This window comes from Vombatus ursinus, unplaced genomic scaffold, assembly GCF_900497805.2.
Source record: "Vombatus ursinus unplaced genomic scaffold, bare-nosed wombat genome assembly UNPS02000582.1, whole genome shotgun sequence".
Lineage (NCBI taxonomy): Eukaryota > Metazoa > Chordata > Mammalia > Diprotodontia > Vombatidae > Vombatus > Vombatus ursinus.
The window spans coordinates 2024920-2046391 of NW_020940360.1; the positions used below are offsets into that span (position 1 = coordinate 2024920).

At 36.6% G+C, this 21472-nt stretch overlaps 1 protein-coding gene across 5 annotated transcripts in view; it reads left to right on the plus strand.

Moving 5' to 3' along the window:
• Positions 1 to 1195: 1195 nt before the first annotated feature.
• Positions 1196 to 21472, plus strand: part of TTK (TTK protein kinase) — a 41996-nt gene continuing 21719 nt past the window's right edge. For 3 of the 5 annotated variants that reach the window (XM_027854588.1, XM_027854596.1, XM_027854612.1), the window contains exons 1-8: positions 1201 to 1352; positions 4000 to 4143; positions 9133 to 9355; positions 10237 to 10343; positions 16900 to 17043; positions 17664 to 17778; positions 17886 to 17958; positions 18073 to 18167. In XM_027854588.1, the coding sequence (XP_027710389.1) occupies positions 1271 to 1352; positions 4000 to 4143; positions 9133 to 9355; positions 10237 to 10343; positions 16900 to 17043; positions 17664 to 17778; positions 17886 to 17958; positions 18073 to 18167 (983 nt within the window). In that variant the 5' untranslated portion in view covers positions 1201 to 1270. Of the gene's footprint in view, positions 1353 to 3999; positions 4144 to 9132; positions 9356 to 10236; positions 10344 to 16899; positions 17044 to 17663; positions 17779 to 17885; positions 17959 to 18072; positions 18168 to 21472 lie in introns of all 5 variants that reach the window. The other 2 variants (XM_027854619.1, XM_027854605.1) reach the window with 2 other exon arrangements.

The window sequence follows — 21472 nt, forward strand, 5'->3', positions numbered from 1 at the left end:
CTAGCTCTGTGTCCCTGGTCAAGCCAGGTAACCAGTTTGCCTCAGTTTCCTTATCTGTAAAATGAGCTGGAAAAGGAAATGGCCAACCACTCCAGCATCTTTGCCAAGAAAACCCCAAATGGGGTCACCTGAGTCTGATACAACTGGAAAACAATTGAACAAAAATTATGTGGACTAGCAAATTGATTGGCTCTGCAGCAGCAAAGGAGCTTAGTTGAGTGAACCAAGAGAGGTGACTAGAATCAACAAGCATTTACAGTGTATCAGGCACTGTGATAAGGGCAGTCCCACAAGACTTTGAAACCTAGTAGATTGAATTTGCAGTCCCTAGTACTTGGAGGCAGCAAAATGAGTTCAAATCCAGCCCCATACGTCTACTAGCTGTGACCCTAGGCAAGTCATTTGACCCATCTCAGCCTGCTCTGTAAGTATAAAATTGGGATAATATTATCACTTATCCCACAGGGTTGTTGAGAAAGCATTACACAAATATTATTATTGTATTAACAGGTGCTTAGTGAGGGAAGGTTCTCTTAGAGAGTGATAAGAGAAAAGGATGGGAAGGATGTGTTGGGGAAGGAGCAAGTCTTGGCTTGCCGCGGAACTGGAGGGAGATATTTGAGGAATGCAGTCAGAGGAAGCTCAGGCAGAGACGGCCCTGAGGGCTGGGGAACGTGAGAAAGGGCTCTCGCCTCAGGCCGCCAACACCAGGACCTGCGACCTAATAGGACCATCCTCCGCCCGAAGGGTCCCCGCCCTGGAGAGGGAGCCAGGCCTTTCACTAGGCCGGGAAGAGAACGACAAAGGCGGGGACACGAAATGGGAACGGGGGAGGAAGCAGCTTTTGCATAACCCCAGTCCCCCACCGCGGAGGGGGCTGGAGAGATTGGGGAAAGGTGCAGCCACCAAAACGTCGGTCGCGGCGGTGGTCTACGCTTCCCCCACAGGGACAAGCTCCTCCCAGGAACGGCTGTCGCCTGCGGCACAACGAGACCAGATCCCAGTGACATCTACTCCCTACGGTATCCTGAGCAAAACTGGAACAGTTTAAAGGCGTCCGTGCGTTCGTGCGCATGCGCGCTCGAGCGGGGAGAGGGGCAGAGCCGGCGTCTACGCTTGCGTCTGTTCCAATCCCGACACGCGCTCTTCCGCTTGCCAGAATCTACCAATAGGAAGCAGCGATTTCCACTGTGGGGAAATTCAAACGCCGCGGCGGAGAGTCTGTGTCAGGCCTTCCCTCCTCTCTTTCGTTTTTGTAATTCTGCGCACCATGAGCTCTACTTCGTGGACACTTGGGGGCCCCTCGGCGTCGGCCGGTTCGTGGGGCCCTTTCGCGGGTGCTACCGGGGACGGTGAGGTGGGGTGAAGGGGGGCTGTGGGAGTGGGCACGAGAGGCGGGGGTGGAGGGGCGGCTGCCGCGTCTTCGTTGCCAGTTAGGCCCAGGGCCAACTTGGTGGAGCCGCGGGAGGGGCGTGGGCCTCAGCGCTGGGATGACCAGAGAGCAGCGCGGCCCCCTCTGCCCTCGCCAGCCCCATCTCGGCGCTCCATCTTCCCGAGGAGAGTGGGCCTGATTTCGGGACTGAGCGGGGCGGAGGGAAGAGCCAAGTTGTTTTGAAAAGAGGGACCCGAAGGTGGGTCAGGGACCCTTCAAGGGAGACAAGGAGGGGATTTCTACAGTGGGAGACGTCCTGCTGCCGCAGCTGGCCGAGTGATGAGTAGAGCACCAGGGGCTTGGTTCTCTGTCACTTAATAAGAGCTGTGTGGCTTTAAGTAAGACTCTTTTCCCCCCCTCCCCCCTCCACCCAGCCTCAGTTTCCACATTTATAAACTCGAGGGAGTTGGTCTAGGTGTCTCTTCCAGTGCTAAAGCTTAATGGGTGAGATTCAGCACTTGCCTGATACTGGTTTTGTCTTGCCCCAGCCCTGTTTTCCTTAGCCTGGGTACGTAGCACGTCACCGACGTCAGAGGCTTGATGTTTGCTGTTGGAGGTTACGTAAGCTGTGAAGTTCCTCCCCATAATTGATGACAAGATTTCAGCTGAGAGTATGGACCTAGATCAAGGGTTCTTAACCTATTTTGTGTGTCATGGGCACTTTTAGTAGAATGGTGGAGCCTTTTTCAGAAAAAAAGGTTTTTAAACTCATAAAATACATAGAATTACAAAGTGAACTATTATGAAAATATTAAAAAGCAAGTTTATGGTCTCCAGGTTTAGAACCCCTGATCTAGATGAGATGGTGGCTCAAAAGACACCTTAGAGATCATATAGTAGTCCAGTCCTCCTATTTTGCAATTTGTGTAGGAAGTCAGCCCTAGTGTTTTATTCAGCTCGTATTTGTAGCTGGATTAGGAGTTAGGTGAGACCTTGACAGGTGACCCTATGATCTTAGGAGGATTGGATCCAGTGCCACAAAGGTACAATTTAGGTGACTTGGTGATAGGGGAAGCATAGATTCAGTAGAGTTCCTTAAAGGCCATCCAGTCTACCTCCCCCCACCTTATTTTACAGGTGAGGGAATTGAGACACAGATGGTTAAGGAATCAGACATGACCACCATTGGAGAGCCTGAGGGCATGTGAATGACTAGATGCTATGTACCATTAGAAATAAACAGTAATACAGAACCTTCATGAAAGTCCAGCTTGGATACCTTATCAGAATGGGGAAGTGACCCTGGCTTCTTTTAAGCTATGCCCATGTATAAAAGCATGTGAAAGGGCAGCTAGGTGGCACAGTGGATGGAACACCAGGTCTGAAGTCAGGAAGACCTGAGTTAAAATCCAGCCTCAGACACTAGCTATGTGACCCTGGACACATCACTTAACCCTGTTTGACTCAGTTTCCTCATCTGTAAAATGACCTGGAGAAGGAAATGGTAAACCGTTTCGGTATCTTTTTGCCAAGAAAACCCCAAATAGGATTACAAAGGGCCAGACATAACTGAAACAACTGAATAACAGGAGAGTATAGACTTTGGTAGGTCCTACCAATCTGGAAAAGCTGCTGGCATATGATCAGCAACAGACCTTGTGTTGGTCATCAGAATATCAACCTAATTAAGTTCAGAGAGTCTCATTATCAGAAAATTAAGTAGAACAATTCATAAAGATTATTTACTAAGTCATGGTGGGGTTGTGATGTGTATAGATGGGAGAATTATACATATGAGTGAATTATGTATAGTTCAGGCATATTGGAACTTTGTGATTATCTATACTGAGATACTGATGGTCAAATAATGCTACCAAAGTTACACTGTCAAAAACTGTTACAGCAGTTTACCTATACAAGTATTCTGCCTCTCAATACTAGTATAACAAAGGTCCCACAATATAGGTGTTTCTGTATTTAAAGGCTGCGTGAAAATTGATATCATTACCAGTATGATTATTTACAGAAGGCAAGGTTTCTTTAAAACTTAACCTGATGCATTTAATGCTTTAAATAGCTTTAAATTCCAGGTTGTTTGAGCATTTGATAATTCTGTATTTTATTGCATTTGAAAAGAAGGCAAGAAGAAAGGATGGAGGGATGGAATTAGAGGAGAGGGGTTAGAGGCAAAAAGAAAGGATGGAGGAAAAGAATCATCTAGAAGACAAGAGGCAGGAGAGCTTAAGAAAAAGCAATTATGGTTCTATAACTCTTGACTGTTGGAATAATGCCCAAGTTTTAAACCCCATCAGAAGGGAAGAAACTCATCAACAATGGAGAAGACCCTTTTGGTGATCTGCTTAGGTTGGAATACGGTTCTAGTTCATTGCATCTCCCTATTTAATTCCGTGATTCAAGCAGTGTGTGTGTGTGTGTGTAGTTTATAAAACTTTAATGATGTTTTGCTGGCTTTATTCTCATCTTAGGTATCCAGGTATTGACTGAAGAAAGGGGCTTGTTATTAAAAGGCTAGCATCATATATGGAAAGTATAATCTTTCTACTTTGATCCTAGAAACAGTACAGTTGAACTAAGTTAAGATGCTTGTTTTTTTCCTTTATGTCTAGAAATGGAAGCCGAGGATCTAAGTGGTAAAGAATTGCCAACAATCGCTTCCATTATGAACAAAGTCAGAGATATCAAAAATAAAATTAAGAATGAAGATCTTACTGATGAGTTAAATTTTAATAAAGTCTCTGCAGATACTTCTGGTAAGCATTTTAAAATTTCATTAATAAGCATGTTATTTAGTGTCTTCTGTGGTAGAATGAGATACTCTCTGCTCATGACAGGGTCTCCTGGCTATTGATTTAGCCTTCCTTAAATCAATAGGGAAAGATTCAAAAGATGTAGAGTCTAGTACAAGGGGAGTGATAGTGCTACTGATCTTTGTCTTGGGCAGAAAATATCTGTAGTTGTATGTTCCTTTTTGGATGTCGCTTTTAGGAGGGACAGTGAGAAGTTGGAGAGTATCCAGAAGAAATTTACTTGTATGAAGAGCCTCAAGATTATTCAGTATAAGGATTGGTTGAAAGAAGTGGAGAAGTTTAGCTTGAAGAAAAGAATATATAGGCAAAATATGATAGCTGTCTTCAAATAGTACCCAGGGCCAGGTCCTCATTATTCATCTTTTTACCTGTAGTCTCTAGCAAGTCACTTTAGGTTTCTGGGCCTTGATTTTCTCATCCATAAAATAAGTTGATCTCTTAAGATTTCCTATGGTTTTAAATCTTATGTATATTAACAATCTATTTAGTTTGTATATGTGAAAATGTAGTGTTCTGTGCAACAAACTTTGCAGATAAACAGAACTTGTCCCTTTAAGTATGGAAATATTTTGATTGTCTTTTAAATGGAAATATTTCTACTGTTATTACATACTTGATTATTTTCTTAAATCAGTGGTTGTTAAACTTAATTTCATCTTTCCAGGATGACATTGAATGTTTAGACGGTACTAGCACTTGTTTCTTCCTTATGTCAACTGTCACTTGTGCTATTAGCACTTGTACTCCTATATACTTCATTTTAAGCTACTGCTTTGATATGATTCAAGAAATTAGATAACCAAGCTTGTTAAAATGCTGTGTAAGGAAGGGCTAGTACGGTCTGAAGTATGTCTGTCAGGGTTTCTATAGAGTAAAGTTCTATGGACTAACTTGTATAGAATCTTTGAATTAAAGGAATTTAAAGGTCATAGATTTAGAGCTGCAAGAGATCTTAGAGGTCATCTAGTACAACCTCAAAATTGGCAATACTCACTACTTCCTAGATAAGTGATTGTTTTAAGAAGATCTGATTAATGCCTGTATACAGGGGAGAGGGGAAAGACTAGAGGCAAATAATCTAGTAGGGAGGCTATTGGGCAATCATGAGTTAATCAGGGCCTACAACATAGTGATAGCAGTGCAACTAAAGGAAGTATCAGATATAAGAGACAATGAGGAAGGAAAGAATTGAAAGGCTTTGGTTACTGGTTTGATATGTGGGTGTGTGAGAGAGGAAGTAGGAGTTGAGATAAGCACACTTAACCACATTCAAAAATAATAACTACAAGGGGGAGCAAAATAAAATATAAAACTAGACACTACCTTAGGAAACAGTGTTAACAATGAAGCTAGTGGAGGTGATGGAATTCCAGCTGAACTTTTTAAAACCCTGAAAGATGATACTGTTAAAGTGCTACATGTTTGCCAGCAAATTTGTAAAACTCAACAATGGATGCTGCATTGGAAAAGAACAGTTTATGTCCCAATCCTAAAGAAGGCAATGCCAAAGAATGTTCAAATTACCAAACAATTGCTCTTATTTCACACGCTAGCCAGGTTATGCTTAAGATTCTGTGAACTAGGTGTCAGAAAGATGTGAACAAGAATTACCAAAAGTGCAAGCTGGTTTCAAAGAGGCAGAGGAACTAGAGACCAAATTGCCAACCTTCACTGGATTATAGAGAAAGCAAGGAAGTTCCAGAAAAACATCTACTTCTGCTTCATTGACTAGTTTAAAGCCTTTGATTGTATGGATCACAACTAAATGTGTCAAATCCTCCAAGAAATAGGAGTACCAGATCATTTTATTTGTTTCCTGAGGAACCTGTATGCAAATTAAGCAACATTTAGAATTGAACGTGGAGCAGCTGATTGGTTTGATTAGGAAAGGAGTACAACAGAGCTGTCTATTGTCATCTTATTTACTTAGCTTGTATGCAGAGTACATCATTTAAAATTCCAGGCTGGATGAATCAAAACCCAGAATTGCTGGGAGAAATATGAACAGTCTCAGATATACAGAGGATACTACTCAGATGGTCAAAAGTGAAGAATTAAGCCTCTTGATGAGGGTGAAAGAGTAGAGTGTAAAAGCTGGCTTGAAGCTTAACATTAAAAAAATTAAGATTATGGCAACTTGTCCCATCACTTATTGCAAATAGAGGGAGAAAAAAATGGAAGCATTGTCAGATTTTATATTCTTAGGCTCAAAGATCACTGTAGACAGCAATTGAAGCCATGAAATTCAAAGATGCTTGTTCCTTGGAAGAAAAGCTATGGCAAATATGCACAGCATACTAAAAGACAAAGACATCACCTTGCTGACAAAGGTCTGTATAATCAAAGCTATGATTTTTCCAGTTGCACTGTATGCCTATGAGAGTGGGACTATAAGGAAAGCTGAGTGCCTGAGAATTGACCCCTTCAGATTGTGCTGGAGAAGACTTTTGAGAGTCCGTTGGACACCAAGGACATCAAATCAGTCAGTACTTGAAGGAATTAATTCAGCCTACTCATTGGAAGGACAAATATTTTGGCCACATAAAGACAAGATGGAACTCGTTGGAAAAGACTGATGTTGGGAAAGATTGAAAGCAAAAGGAGAAGGAGATGGCAAAGGATGAGATTGATAGTGTCATGGAAGAAATAAACATGAGTTTGGACAGACTTTTTGAGGTGGAGGATAGAAAGGTCTGGTGTATTATGGTCCATGCCTCAGGGGTGGAGAACTTGCAGCTTCGAGGCCACTTGTGGCCACGTAGGTCCGCAGGTGTGGCCCTTTGAATCAAAACTTCATGGAACTTTGGCCACACTTGAGGACCTAGAGGGCCACATACGGTCTTGAGGCCGCAGGTTCCCCACCTCTGGTCCATGGAGTCACAAAGAATAGACATTCTTTCATTCATTCAGATATTGAATGAATGAACAACAACTAGACTATACCATAAATGATACTAAAATGAAAAAAAATCAACCATTTAATGTCTACCCTTTTTTTTAGATAGGTTGAAAAACAAATCTCATGGTTCTCTAAAATTTCTACGTTGCAATAGTTTTTTCAAGCTACTTATTATAGGAGCAAGCAGCCCTGTATACCTGAATTGCTTCTGAGGATATCACTATTTTAAGACAGGGTAATGCTGTATATTCATAATTACACACAAAAAAGAAAAGGGTCAACAATTCTATTTAAGAAGTCAGCAAAGTGTAGTAAATTGAGCACCACTCATAACCTGTAGAATTGGGTTTGAATCGTCATGGCAAGTCTCAATCTTTCAGAGCCTCAGCCTTTTGAACTGTAAGACAACGATAATATTTTGTGACCCTTTTCACAGGGTTGCTGTGAGGAAAACCTTTTGCAAACCCTAAAGTGCTATAAAATGTGAGCTGTTAAAAGACATTTTAAGAGTTCTCTGAATTTTAAATCCTATGGAAATTATCTAGGGGGCAACTAGGTGATGCAGTGGATAGAGTACCTGACCTGAAGTCAAGAAGACTCATCTTCATGAGTTCTAATGTGGTCTCATACACTTACTAGCTTTATGACCCTGGGCAAGTCACTTTACTCTGCCTCAGTTTCCTCATCTGTAAAATGATCTAGAGAAGGAGATGACAAACCACTCCATTATCTTTGGAAAGAGGTCATGAAGAGTCAGATACAACTGAAAATGATAAACAAAAAAGTTATCTAGAAAATTCATTTAAGAGAAATTCAGGGGGCAGCTAGGTGGCTCAGTGGATAGAGCACTAGCCCTGAAGTCAGGAGTACCTGAGTTCATATCCGGCCTCAGACCAAACACTTGACACTTACTAGCTGTGTGACCCTGGGCAAGTCACTTAACCCCAATTGCCTAAAACAAACAAAAACCAAAAAAAAGAGAAATTCAATCTCTGATGCTCAATAAATTTGGTATTATTATATGTGAAAATTAAGATTAAAGAATTCATCATAGGATTCCTTTTAAATAGAGAGTTTCCCTAGAATCTTAAGAGTTATGAGGGACTTTAGATATTATTTAATCTATCTTCTTATCAAGTGCATTTAAAATAATTTAACTTAAAACTTTTCAAGAACATACTGCTTAAGGAAATTCATATCTTTGTTTAAAGGCAGTACTGATCAGTAAGTACCAATAGTGTAGTACAAATAGAGTGTACAGATACTAAGAAGATCTAGATTAAGGAAGTCATAAATGATAAAATATTGGATGAGATTCAACAAGGAAGCAACTGTTCCCTATCTCTCCTGCTTGAAAGTATTTTGATTTATTTTTAAAGTTGATGAGGATCCATATTTTGGGTAGTAGAAGTATCCTGTTAAAAAGACACAGAATTCAGAATAACAGCATATATATATAGTACTTTAGGGTTTATAATATGTTTTATGTATTTTATCTTGGTTGGGCATAGTTATTATCCTCCTTTTGCAGATGAGGAAACTGAGGCTGAGAGAGGTTAAATTACTTCCACAAGGTCACAAACTAGTAAATGTCTGAGGCAGAGTTTCAACTCAAGTCTTCCTGATTTCAAGTCCAATGTTCTTATGCACTGTTCTACCTTTAAACTGCCTATGTAAGTATGGTAGCTTAAGTTGATGATTTTGAGTGTCACTGTAAAAAGACTGATTCTTATCAAGGCAATTGATGTAGGATCCTTGAGCAAAGAACTGACAATGTGTCAAGGCAGCAAGCACAGTCATTTTTTGAGTATATTAGTATGTGCTAATGATTTTTAATTAAATGAGCTAATATACATAAAAACACTTTGCAAATCTTGAAGCGTTATACAAATAGGTTATTATTTAGTTGTATAGTTTTTCAGGAGTTAGATATGTTTCAGGTGTTATTGGATGTAGTGATTTTAGAATAATATATTTAGCATTTTTTAATGTAACTATCTCTCATAACAGTACATTTTAATCATTTTATTCAGACAATTCAGGAACTGTTAACCGAATTATGATGACAGCAAACAACCCAGAGAACTGGTTAAGTTTTTTGCTAAAAATAGAAAAAAAAAGTGTTCCTCAAGATGATGGATTTCTAAATAAATTGATTGGCCGTTATAGTCAAGCAATTGAAGCACTTCCTCCAGACAAATATGGTCAAAATGAAAGTTATGCTCGAATTCAAGTGAGATTTGCTGAACTGAAAGCGTAAGTATTAACTATAGTATTTATATGTAAGGACAGGAAATTCATTTCTTTGTGTCTCCACTGATACGTTCTTCCCATGTAGTAGGCAATTAATATTTGCTTGTGAGTTCAGTCTGTTATGTTACCCAGATACATTTTGATAGTGAGTTTTATTTGTAAATACTATAAATATTTCAGAGTATCAAAACAAATACAAATAATTACTATTTACAAATTTAATTGTTTATACCTAAATAGTTCAACATGTATATTTTTTCTGAAATTCTCCCCTACCTTCCATTATGGTGTGTTGTTACTAAACAGAACAAGTATAAATTATTTTAAACTTAAGGGAATGACTTTATATACAGTAGGCCTAATTATTTAGAAAGAAAGCTATAGTTAACACTGCAATCCTACCCATTCATTCCCTATTTAAAATTTTCCATGTATTTAGATATATAGACTATTCATAGAAAGTTATTCGAAAAAATATAGGATGGAAATTATCTGTAAGCAATCTTTGTTATATCTTTTACACAAATGGCAATAAAATCCTATGCCTACTAATGCCTACCAAAACATTTGCCCAAGATCATTATCTAAAAATACCTGATGTGAAGTTAAACTTCATATCAATAGGTATGTACATAATGGGTTGCATTCCTCCTTTATTCTATTACTTAGAAAAGTGTATTGTACTGAATATGTGGTATTCTGAATGATGCCAGTGCTGCATGGCACCCTGAGAAAACAAACTCTTGAGATGTTCGTATTTTTAAGAATTACTGACCCTAGATGCTTGGATAGAAATTTGAAGAACTAACTTCTATAAATGAAGTTAACTTTCTCTAGCTCTTTATTCCCATCTCATCCCAGTCTTCATTATGACATCTTAACAGTATTCAAGAACCAGATGATGCACGTGACTGCTTTCAGATGGCCAAGGCTAACTGCAAGAGATTTGCTTTTGTGCATGTATCTTTTGCACAGTTTGAACTATCTCACGGTAAGATAGAAGTGATTATCTGTGATGTTGCAAATGTGTCTTATATCCAGTCTTTAAAAGGTTGTTTTATTTACCTGTGTATGATTTAATGTTTGTATTATATCAATATAATACAAAGTGAATTTTTGAGGCAAGAGGTATAAAAGCGTAATAAATTCTTGGATTTGAAATGCTGTGTAAGAGCAAACATCAGAGAAACATGTCTTATGGCCAAGAGTCCTTCAACTTCCAAGGGGAAAAAATGAAGAGGTGAACTGTGAGGAAATTCTTTTTTTTCCCCTCAAACCAGAAGTATTAATCTTTTTGATTAAAGGGAGCTTCTTCATGGAATTAAAATAACTTTACTGAGTATGTGTGGTAAAAGAGAAATAAGGCTCTCAATTTAGAAATGGAATACCACGCTTTTCTGTAATATAAAATGTGGTCAGAGTAATCAGTTTAAAAAAAGAAGCAGCAGCTTGACTCCATGTAGGAACTGATCCTATCCATTTGGTTCTTTGAGCTATTTGTCTTTTAGGATAGAGCAAAGTTTTCTGGTGCCTAAAGATTATCGAATCTAACACAGTGCTTTGTATTTTATCTTTTAAATTGAACAGGCAGGGCCCCACTCTTGATTTAATGTATTTTGACTTAAGCTTTGTTCTACCACCTGTAGTCCCTGGCTTCCACTTGATGACTCTCTGGGCCCATATTTTGTTGACCAAGGGCCCCTTCTATACTATGTCATCCTCTAAAGTTTATGGGGTAGCAACAGCAGCAAGATTGAAGCTGGTGACAAGCAGCGCTCTGGGTCATGGTTGGTAAACAACTCAAAGGACAGAGGCAAACAAGAGTAAGTCTAGGAAAGGGCAATGGATAAGCTGGAACATTGGAGTATTTTGAAATTATGCCTTAAGCTTTTCAGAGTTTTTCTTTACAATGTTGTATAAATTATTCTCTTGGATCCACTCACTTTACTCTTTATCAATTCATAGAAGTCTTAGTTTTCTCTAAAATCATGCTTTTGTCATTTGTTAAAATGCAATAGTATTCTATTATGTTCATATACCGTAATTTATTCAGTCATTCACTAAATGATAGGTTGCTACATTCTTTCTAATTTTTTGTTTTGTTATCCCAGAAAATACTGTAGTAAATATTTTGGTATGTATGGTATCTTTCTGTCTTTGACCTCCTTAGAGTATATTTCAGTGAATCAAAGGATATGAATAGTTCAGTAATTTTACTCACATGATTCCAAATTGTTTTCCAGGAGATTTGAGACAAGTCAGAGTTCTTTACATCATTGTGTCTTCCCACAGCCCCTCCAGCCCTATTTCCATCTTTTATAACTGATAATTTGGTGAATGGGAGGTGAAATTCTGTAGTGGTTTTAATTTTCATTTTTCTGTCAGAAATTGGTGTAGACTATAATCTCGCACAATAAGTTTCAGATGGATGTGTGCTTTAGACATGAAAGGTTACAACCTAAACAAATTAGAGCAGCTAATAAGAAATTACTTTTCAAATCTGTGTATAGGGAGAAGAGTTCATGAACAAAGGATAAGGAGAATGACAAAAGATTAAAATGAATAATTTTGATTACATAAAATTAAAAAATTTTTGCACAGAGAAAACCAACATAACCAAAATTAGAAGAGAAGCAGGTACTTGGGAAAAATTTTTGCAGCAAGCATCTGTCACAAAAGTCTCATTTCCAAGAAATTTATGGAACTGGTTTGTATTTATCAGAAAATGAGTAATTTTCCAATTGGTAAATGACAAAAAGGTTTTGGACAAGCAGTTCTCAAAGAAAGTACTACAAAATATCAGCAGCCATAGAAAAATCACCAATAATTGCAGAAATGCAAGTAACAGCAACAATATAACACCTAGCATTTATTTAGTCCTTTAAGGTTTGCAAAAACCCTTACAATCATCTCATTTAATCCTTACAATAATCCTTGGAGGTAAGTGTGATTATTATCCTCATTTTACAAGTGGGGAAACTGAGGCAGACAGAGGTTAAGTGATTTGCCCCAAATTGCAGAGCTAGTAAGTGTGTGGGGCTGGATTTATACTCAGATCTTCTTGACTCTAGGCCCAGTGCTTTATCCACTGTGCCACCTAACCACCTCCAAATTCCATTTCATATGCATCAGATGGGGAAAAAAATGACAATTTTGGGGGGGACTGGGAAAACAGGTACCACTGTTAGTAGAACTGTGAATTGGTCCACTTGTTTTGGAAAGCAATTTGGAACTATGCCCCTTTGACCCAGTAATGTCACTGCTAGACCTATACTCCAAAAAGATCAAAGAAAGAGAAAAATAACTCATACACACAAAAGTATTTATAGCATCTCTTTGTTGTAGCAAAGAACTGGAAAATAAGGGGGTGTACATTATTTGGGGCAGGCCAAACTACTATTTGTAAGAAATGATAGTTTCAGGGGCAGCTAGGTGACGCAGTGGATAGAGCACCGGCCCTGAAGTCAGGAGGACCTGAGTTCCAATCCGGCTTCAGACCAAACACTTGACACTTACTAGCTATGTGACCCTGGGCAAGTCACTTAACCCCAATTGCCTTAAAAAAAAAAAAAAGAAATGATGGTTTCAGAGAAACCCAGAAGGATTAGTGTGAATTGTTGAAGAGTGAAATAAACACCCAATAAGAGGTCAAAAGATGTGAACAGGTACTTCTCAAATGAAGAAATCCAAGCTTTTAATAGCCATATGAAAAAAAAAATCCTACAAATCACTAATAATTAGAGAAATGCAAATTAAGGCAACTCTCAAGTTATGCCTCACACTGATCAGATTAGCAAAACTGACAAAAATGAAAAATGACAAATGTTTGGGAAATTTGGGATAATAGGCACATTAATGGACTGTTTAATGAACATGTGAATTGGTTTAGCTATTTTGGAAAACAATTTGGAATGACCCAGCTATACTACTACTAGACCTACGCTCCAAAGAGATCAAAGAAAGAAAAAAGACCCATGTGTATTAAACAAAACAAAACAAAAAAAAACTTTAGCACCTCCTCGGTGGAAAAGAAAAACTGGAAACAGGGTACACATAATTTGAGAATGGCTGATCAAATTATAGCACAGGAATATGTGAGCAGAAATGATGAAACATTATTTCAGAGAAACCTGGGTTAGACCTGTATGAATGGATGGAGAAGTGAGCAGTACCAGAACAGTTTATACAATAGTAACAATTTTAAGATACCGAAGATCTCCAGTTAATGCAATGACCAACCATGATTCCAACCAGAGTACTATTGAAGAATGTTACCTCCCTATTGAAAGGTAGGTAATGGACTCATGGGACAGAACAAGATGTATATTTTTGGATGTGGCCAGTGTGGGAATTTATTTTGCTTGACTCTGAATGTTACAAGGTTTTTCTGTTTTTGTTTTTTTGATTTTGCTTTTTTACAGTGTAGAGTGAGAGGGAAGAGCAAAAAAATACTTGTTAATTGAAAAAGTAAAATTTAATTTTAAAAAGAAATTTTAGAAGTGAAGTAAATAGAACCTGGAGAACAATTTGTATGGGAACAACTTTATAAAGAAAAACAACTTTGAAAGACTCTGATCAATGCAATACCCAAATACAATTCAGGAGAATTGATGATAAACCCTGTTGTTGTCCTGACATGATAGCCTTAGCTACAAAATAAGACTGGGAAAGGACTAATTTGGGGATTTGATTGCTTGAGTAGTTTATTTATTACAAAGATTTATTTTTTTCTACTTTAAAAAAATTTTGTGGGTATACACACAAGTAAGCTGTACATAATAGACAGTTTGCTGTATACTCCTTTTTCTAGTGTATAATAATGGAAGTACTCATTTTAACTGTTACTGAAATCAGAATAAAAAGAAAAACATTTTAATCATTTGGGAAGGGGAGATGGAGATAGCAGTAGGATGGTAGAAAAGGAAAGGTCATTAAGCATTTTTTTAAAAAAATTTTTAATTAATTTATTTTGAATTATCAGCAATCACTTCCATAAGCTTTTGAGTTATAAATTTTTCTCCCCCTCCTTCCCACCTCTCTCCTTAAGATGGTGCACAGTCTGATATAAGCTATACATCTATTAAACATATTTTCACATTAGTGATGTTGTAGGTAAGAATTAGAACCAATAGGACGAACCACCAGAAAGAGGAAACAAAACACAATAGAAGAAAAAAAATAGCAAATAATATGCTTCGATCTGTATTCAAACTCCATAGTTCTTTCTTCTTTGTGGATAGCATTTTCTGTTATAAGGCCTTTGGAGATGTCTTAGATCCTTGTATTGCTGAGAAGGATTAAGCCTATCAACATTAGTTATTGCACTACGGGTCTGTTACTGTGTATGATGTTCTCCTGGTTCTGCTCATTTCATTCAGCATCAGATCATACAAGTCTTTCCGGTTTTTCTGAAGTCAACTTGTTTACATTAAGCATCTTAAAAATAAATAAACATAAATATAGACAAGGAAGACAATTTTGAAAGTTACATGTTGAATTTATTATATACTTTAAAAGAAAATAAGCTGAAGGTAATAGAGATTTGCACTTTCATATGCAATCTTCTGTCCTTTTGATATGGAAATACTTATTTGGTATTTAAGTTTAGAATTTAAAAAAACTTAATTGCATGTCTTTTAATGATTTGGAACATTTTCCATGTGGCCTTTGAGAATTTATAATTTTTTTTGAAATTCTTACTATGTCAGAGATCCTTAATGCAAAATTTTTTTTTCTTCTTTCAGTTTAGTCTTGCTTAGAGTACTACTCACTTATCCCTGTCAATTCAATTCCTTTTCTTCATTCAAGACTAATCTTTGTGTAGTCTTTTGATTAACCCTAATCTTACCCAGTAATCATTATTCTCTTTTCTGAATTCTTCCAGCATTTTACATACATACCATTTGGTCAGCACTTTGATGTGTTATATATTATTTTATGTATTTCTCTCCCTATCCAGTGTTTGAATTTCTTGAGAATAGAAACTTTCGTCGTTTAGACCAGAGATGTCAAGCTCAGATTAAAATGTAACTGGGAACTATTTAATAAAATCAATAAAAATACAATATAGATCATGTTAATTGGTTTTTTAAATCAATATGTGACCCACAAGGGTCAGTTTTTATTTGAGTCTGAGACCACTCTTCTACATTTTATATTTTCTTCATCTCTGGTCAACTGATGCTTAAAACAAATTTTTGATGCCTTTCATTTTATTGTTGATAATATACATTAAATTAATTTAAAGTAGTATATAAAGTATATATTTGTAGTACTTTGTGAAACAGTATTTAATATTTAATGTCAGTCAACAGCATTTATTAAAGTGCCTACTTTGTGCCAGGAACTGTGATAAGTGGTACTGATCTGGGACATAGGCATTTTTCAAAACTTAAATTACCTACAGAAGTAAGTGAGCTTGTTATCAGATATGACTTGTGGGCAGCAATAGCATGGATAGGCCTAAGTGACTTTTATACATGACTGGTTAGGGGATTGTTTGCGTTTTTTGCTTCCCTTCCCTGCTATCTATAGAACTATTAGCCATACTGCTACTGCTACTTTAATGGAATTTGTGATTAACCCAGATGGATACCACCCTCTGAGGTCATGGTGATCACTTCCAGAACATTTCTTTATTTGGACCTATTATACTACATCAGTAAGTCCAACTATACCAAATCTGAAACTAAAAAAATAGCCTATACTACATTTAAGAAAAAGCAAAGTATTTATAATTGTTAGCTCTGTGCCCATGTTTGTGAAGTGGTTGTTGGATGCATACAAGAGCATTACATTTTCCAAAAGTTACCTTTTAAAAAAATGTTACAAAAAAATCAAATTATGAAGTGTTTTGGTAACATGTCTAAATCTGGAATTGAACAACATTTATTGATACATTTTGATTTGATTTAATGGTACTTTCCAATAAACCTAACTACAAAGTAGATTCCTTGAAAACAGTTAAGTAAAGTCATCTAATTGCATGATTGTGACTGGATAGTACATTGGTCTATATTCATTGAGAGTATGCTAAGGGCGGGAGTGTGTGTGGGATGGGGAAGATGATGATTCAGGTGGCTTCTATCCTCACGGACCTTATAATCTAGTTAGAAATGTATCAATTTAAGAAAAGGACGTGTTAAGAAAGCAACATATATAAATGAATTAGAATTGAAAATTAATGTAGTATGAAGTACTTAAGTGAAGTGATCAGACTGTAATCTAATATACGTTTCTGAAATATGCTTTTTATGTATTATATTTCATAAATTCCAACCTTTTTAATAAAAATCCTAAAAATGTGTAAATAGCTTGTTTTGATTAATTTCTTCTAGCTCTTATAGTTATCTCTATTCTCTACTTTCACTCTGAAATCATATTGAGACATCACCCCCAACTATTCATTTTCCTACTTTCTGATTATAAACTATAACTGACTGATAGAACTGTAGGTTGTCAGAAAAAAATGTATATAACCAATTGTTTTGTGTGAATGCTTGAGGATGGAGGTTGTGGTCTCATTATTGTTTTTCGTTACTTGTTAGGCAACTTCAAAAAAAGTAAGCAACTTCTTCAAAAAGCTCTAGAATGTGGTGCAGTCCCACAAGAAATGTTAGAAATTGCCATACGGAATTTAAATCTACAGAAAAAACAATTGCTTTCAGAGGAGGAAAAAAATAACTTTTCAGGTAAATCTCATAGTACATGTTCTTCCATTTGGTCTGTGGTTGGCTCTTGTAAATAAAGGATTCTTGATTTTTTTTTTTAGTATGATATGTTGCTGTTGCTTTGGGAAATTTCTTGGTTTTTTTTGTTTGTTTGTTTTTGTTTTTTTCCATAAGAACACCTTAGAAGCTGCATTATAAGTGACTTTCAAACTTCAATCTAGGAAGAACAGGGAATCTCAGATTTGGAGGGGACTCAGAATAGGATAATATGTTAATACAAAGTCAGGAAGACTCATCTCCTTGAGTTTAGACACTAGTTGTGTGACCTTGGGCAAATCACTTAACTGTGTTTACCTCAGTTCTTTATCTTTAAAGTGAGCTAGAGAAGGAAATGGCAAACCACTGCAGTATTTTTGCCAAGAAAACCCCAAATGGGGTCGTGAAGAGTTGGACACGACTGAACAACAACACAACATTGATACTTAATGGAAGCAATTTTAACAAATGGGACAGTTTTCTTGTTAGGTTTCTATGTGGAGGGACTATTTGGAGCTAAAGACAAAACTGTAAATTATATTCAGGAGTTACATATAGATAACATGTGCATATATAAATTAAACTATTCTTTAAATTGTTTACAGCAGCTACCATTTTAAACACCCAAGAATCGTTCCAAAACCCACTTGGGAATTTACAGAATAGAAATATTAATTGTGATTCCAGAAGACTATCTAATGTGGCCAGATTTTTATATGGGTAAGAAAATTTTTATATGGGTAAGAATTATTGAAGATAACCTATCTACTTTGATAGTGTATAGAAATTGTACTTTAAAAATTACGATGTATTTTCTTTCTCTTTAGGGAGAACATACCTCCTCAGGATACAGAAATAAGTAGTAGAAATCCCTTGAAGCAGTTAAACAAATCTAAGCCGGTAAGAGTTTGAAAACGTTTTGTGTGGCATGGTTGTGATGACTGTGAGGGGTTGGGCTTTGGATTTTATTTAATTTCACACATAGTTACTTCAATCTTTCCAAAAAACATCTAGTCATGCCCATTTGGAAGGGTCCCAGTTAACCTTATAAATAGCCCTGGTGGAACTATGGAGACAGATGGTCCAGGTGGGCAGAGTTTTACAAAAAGGTAAGAATTTTCGTGTGTGTGTGTGTGTGTGTGTGTGTGTGTGTATTTTACTTTTAATATGTTAAGGAATGATGTTAAAATGATCTTTAAGTCTTATAGACTAATTGTAATGATTAAAGTTGTATTTACTATTAAAGTCCTATTTAAGCATTTATTGTTTATTATGGTGCTGCTACTAGGCACTGGAGATTCAAAGACCTACGGGAAAGTAAACAAAATATATGCAAAATAAAAGGGGGGGCAGAATGTTTAGTAATTGGATTAAAGACAGCCCTTATGAAGGGATTTATGATCTGAGCTTTGAAGTCAAGAAAGTTTGAGCACCAAGAAATGGTACTTTGTTCTTTGGAAAGAGAGGTTTAATTAAGTAGGTGGGGTTGGAAGCCACCTTTCAAGGGAGTAAGAAGTAAGGGGAAGATGAAGTGGAGGCAGTGTTCATGGAAGATTTTTCTAAGTTTCTGACAGTATAAGGGAGGTAAAATAGAGGGTAAGAGCTTGAGAGAATAACAAGATTAAGTGAAGCTTTTTATTTTTTGGATGGGGAGACCTCTGCAAGTTTGTAGACAGCAGGGGAGGGAGCCATTATATATGGACAAATTGAAGATTAGAAAAAGAAAGAGGATGAATGACAGGTCAGGCTCTTGGAGGGCATAGGGACGGTATCAAGGGTATAAGTGGCTTGCAAGTAGGAGCAGAGAAAGGCAGATGGTGAGAGTAACCCAAGACTGGGGGTTGATGAAAATATGAGAGATGATAAGACAAAAAGGGAGGGGATTTGAGACTAGAGGACACTGGCTAACTATAGAGGGTCAGGGTTGTAAGGGGGAAAACATGAATGGTGGCCTGGGAGAGCAGTGAGGGTTACAGTGATGAGGTTAGGATAGGGTACATGTTTAGAAGGAGTAAGATAGATAGAGAAATAGAAGAGTAGAAGTAGGAGGAACTTCAGAGTTCTAGAATATTCAAATGAGACCGCTGGTGATGATGAACTCAAGGTTATGACTACCCCTTTGTATGGCTAAGGTGGACTTGATATGTAGATTATTGTGGAAGTTTTGGAAATTGATGAGTAGGAAGTTGTCTCTAAAAATTGTCAGGGAGCAAAGGAATTGTGGAGACTTTTTTTTTCTTTTTCTTTTCATGTGGATAGGGAGTTAGGAAGATTTGGGTTCAAATTCTCCCTCAGTCATTTATTAGCTATATGAATGGACACTTTGTTTAATTTCCCTACGCCTCAATTCCCTCATCTGTTAACCACTAAAGTGCCTTCCAGCTTTAAAGATAGGACCCTATGATCATATGTGATCCTGATTCATTGTTGGAAGCATGGAAAAGACAGTCTTTTTGTCCATGTGAAATTTAGGAGTACACGTAAATGTAGGAAACCCCAAAAGTCTTGGTGCATTTTTAAGCTATTAAAGCTTAAATAACTTTGGATCACTCTGTGTATGTACAGGCAGTCCCCAGGATATAAACACCCACCTTTCAAATATTCCATATAAATGAATCTCTTGTCACTGCCTCTTGTTTTGGTAACAACTATTCCTGTTAGACCTCACATAACTCTAATGTGAATTATAGTCAGTATTAACAGTTATATATCTTATGTTGTAAATGTTATGGCTTTTTTTGGTAATTTATGGTAATTTATTATCCTGCTAAAATGTAGGAGGCAAGTAGTATCATCTTGGCTAAATTTTTTATCATTTTCAGCACTTGCACAATGCTTTGCACCTAGTAGGTGCTTAATAATTGTTCTGTAGCTGTCTTAAAGGAAGGAAATTCTTTTTCAGTACTGGAGTGGCCAAATGAGAGTTGATTTTCTTCTAGACCTTAAGATTTTTGGGTCAAGGAAGTATACCTCTTTGTTTCTAGATTTCCTGTTTGGGACTCTGCATTTTTTTCCATAGAAATTATAATAATACTATAACAGTTTAATTATATTATGGATGAACTAGGTGTCCATGGGAAATGTATAAATTCTTCCAAACTTTTGGATATTGTGTGTGTGTGTGGAGAGGGAGGAGTGGTGCTTGTCAGTTATATGTGCTGGTTTTTACTTTATGCTTTATTAGTGAGAGGGGATGACATGTTAAAATGAAAATTTTGGTTTGAAAGATTATTCTGGAAGAATCTTATTAGGAAAATGACTATTACATCTTGCCTAGCTATTGCAATCTGATGCTCAGTTTAGAGGGGTAGCAGAAGTAGATTTCTAATTCATATTTACAACAGTTATTTAAGACAATATAAAATACCTGGGTAATAAACCTGCTACGACAAATCCAGGAACTACACGAATGTAGTTTAAAATATTTTTATACAAACAAAATCAGATTTAATTAATTGGAGAAATATTAATTGTCATGAGTGGGCAGAGCCAGTGTAATAAAAATGACAATTCTACGTAAATTAATCTTCTTATCCAATGCCATCCCAATTAAACTACCAAAAAATTATTTATTGAACTAGAAAAAACAACAAAACTCATTTGGAAGAACAAAAAGTCAACAATATAAAAGGAATTAATGGAAAAAAATGTAATGGAAGGAAGTCTAGCAGTACCAGATCTTAAACTGTATTATAAGTCAGTTATCAAAACTGTCTGGTACTGGCTAAGCAACAGAATGGTTGCTCATTTGAAATAAAAAGAATAGCTATGCACTACACAATAATAAATGACTATAGTAACCTCATGTTTGAGAAGTGCAAAGATCTAAGCTTTTGGGGTAGGAACTCAATATTGGGTAAAAATGCTGGGGAAACTGGAAAGCAGTCTGGCAGAAACTAGATATAGATCAGTATCTTATACTCTTTACCAAGATAAGGTCAAAATAGATTCATGACCTAGACATAAAAAGGTAGATATAAGTAAATTAGAAAAACATGAAACATATTACCTAGATTTATGAATAAGAGAATAATTTATGAATAAGTGATAGAGAACATTGTGGGAGGTAAAATAGTTTTGATTATATTAAATTAAAACAATTTTGTACAAATAAAACCAATGTAGCCAAGATTAGAAAGAAAGTAGAAAATTTGGGGGGAAACTTTTTATAGCCAGTTTTTCAAATAAAGCCCCCATATCTCAGTATGTGCGTGTGTAAACAGAGAGAGAGAGAGAGAGAGAGAAAACTGAGTTAAATTTATAAGACTATGAGTCATTCTCCAGTTGATCAATGGTAAAAGGATATGAACTGGCAGTTTTTGGAAAAAGTCCAAGCTGTGTATATAGTTATATGAAAAAATGCTCTAAGTCATTGTTGATTAGAGAAATGCAAATTAAAACAACTTTGATATCA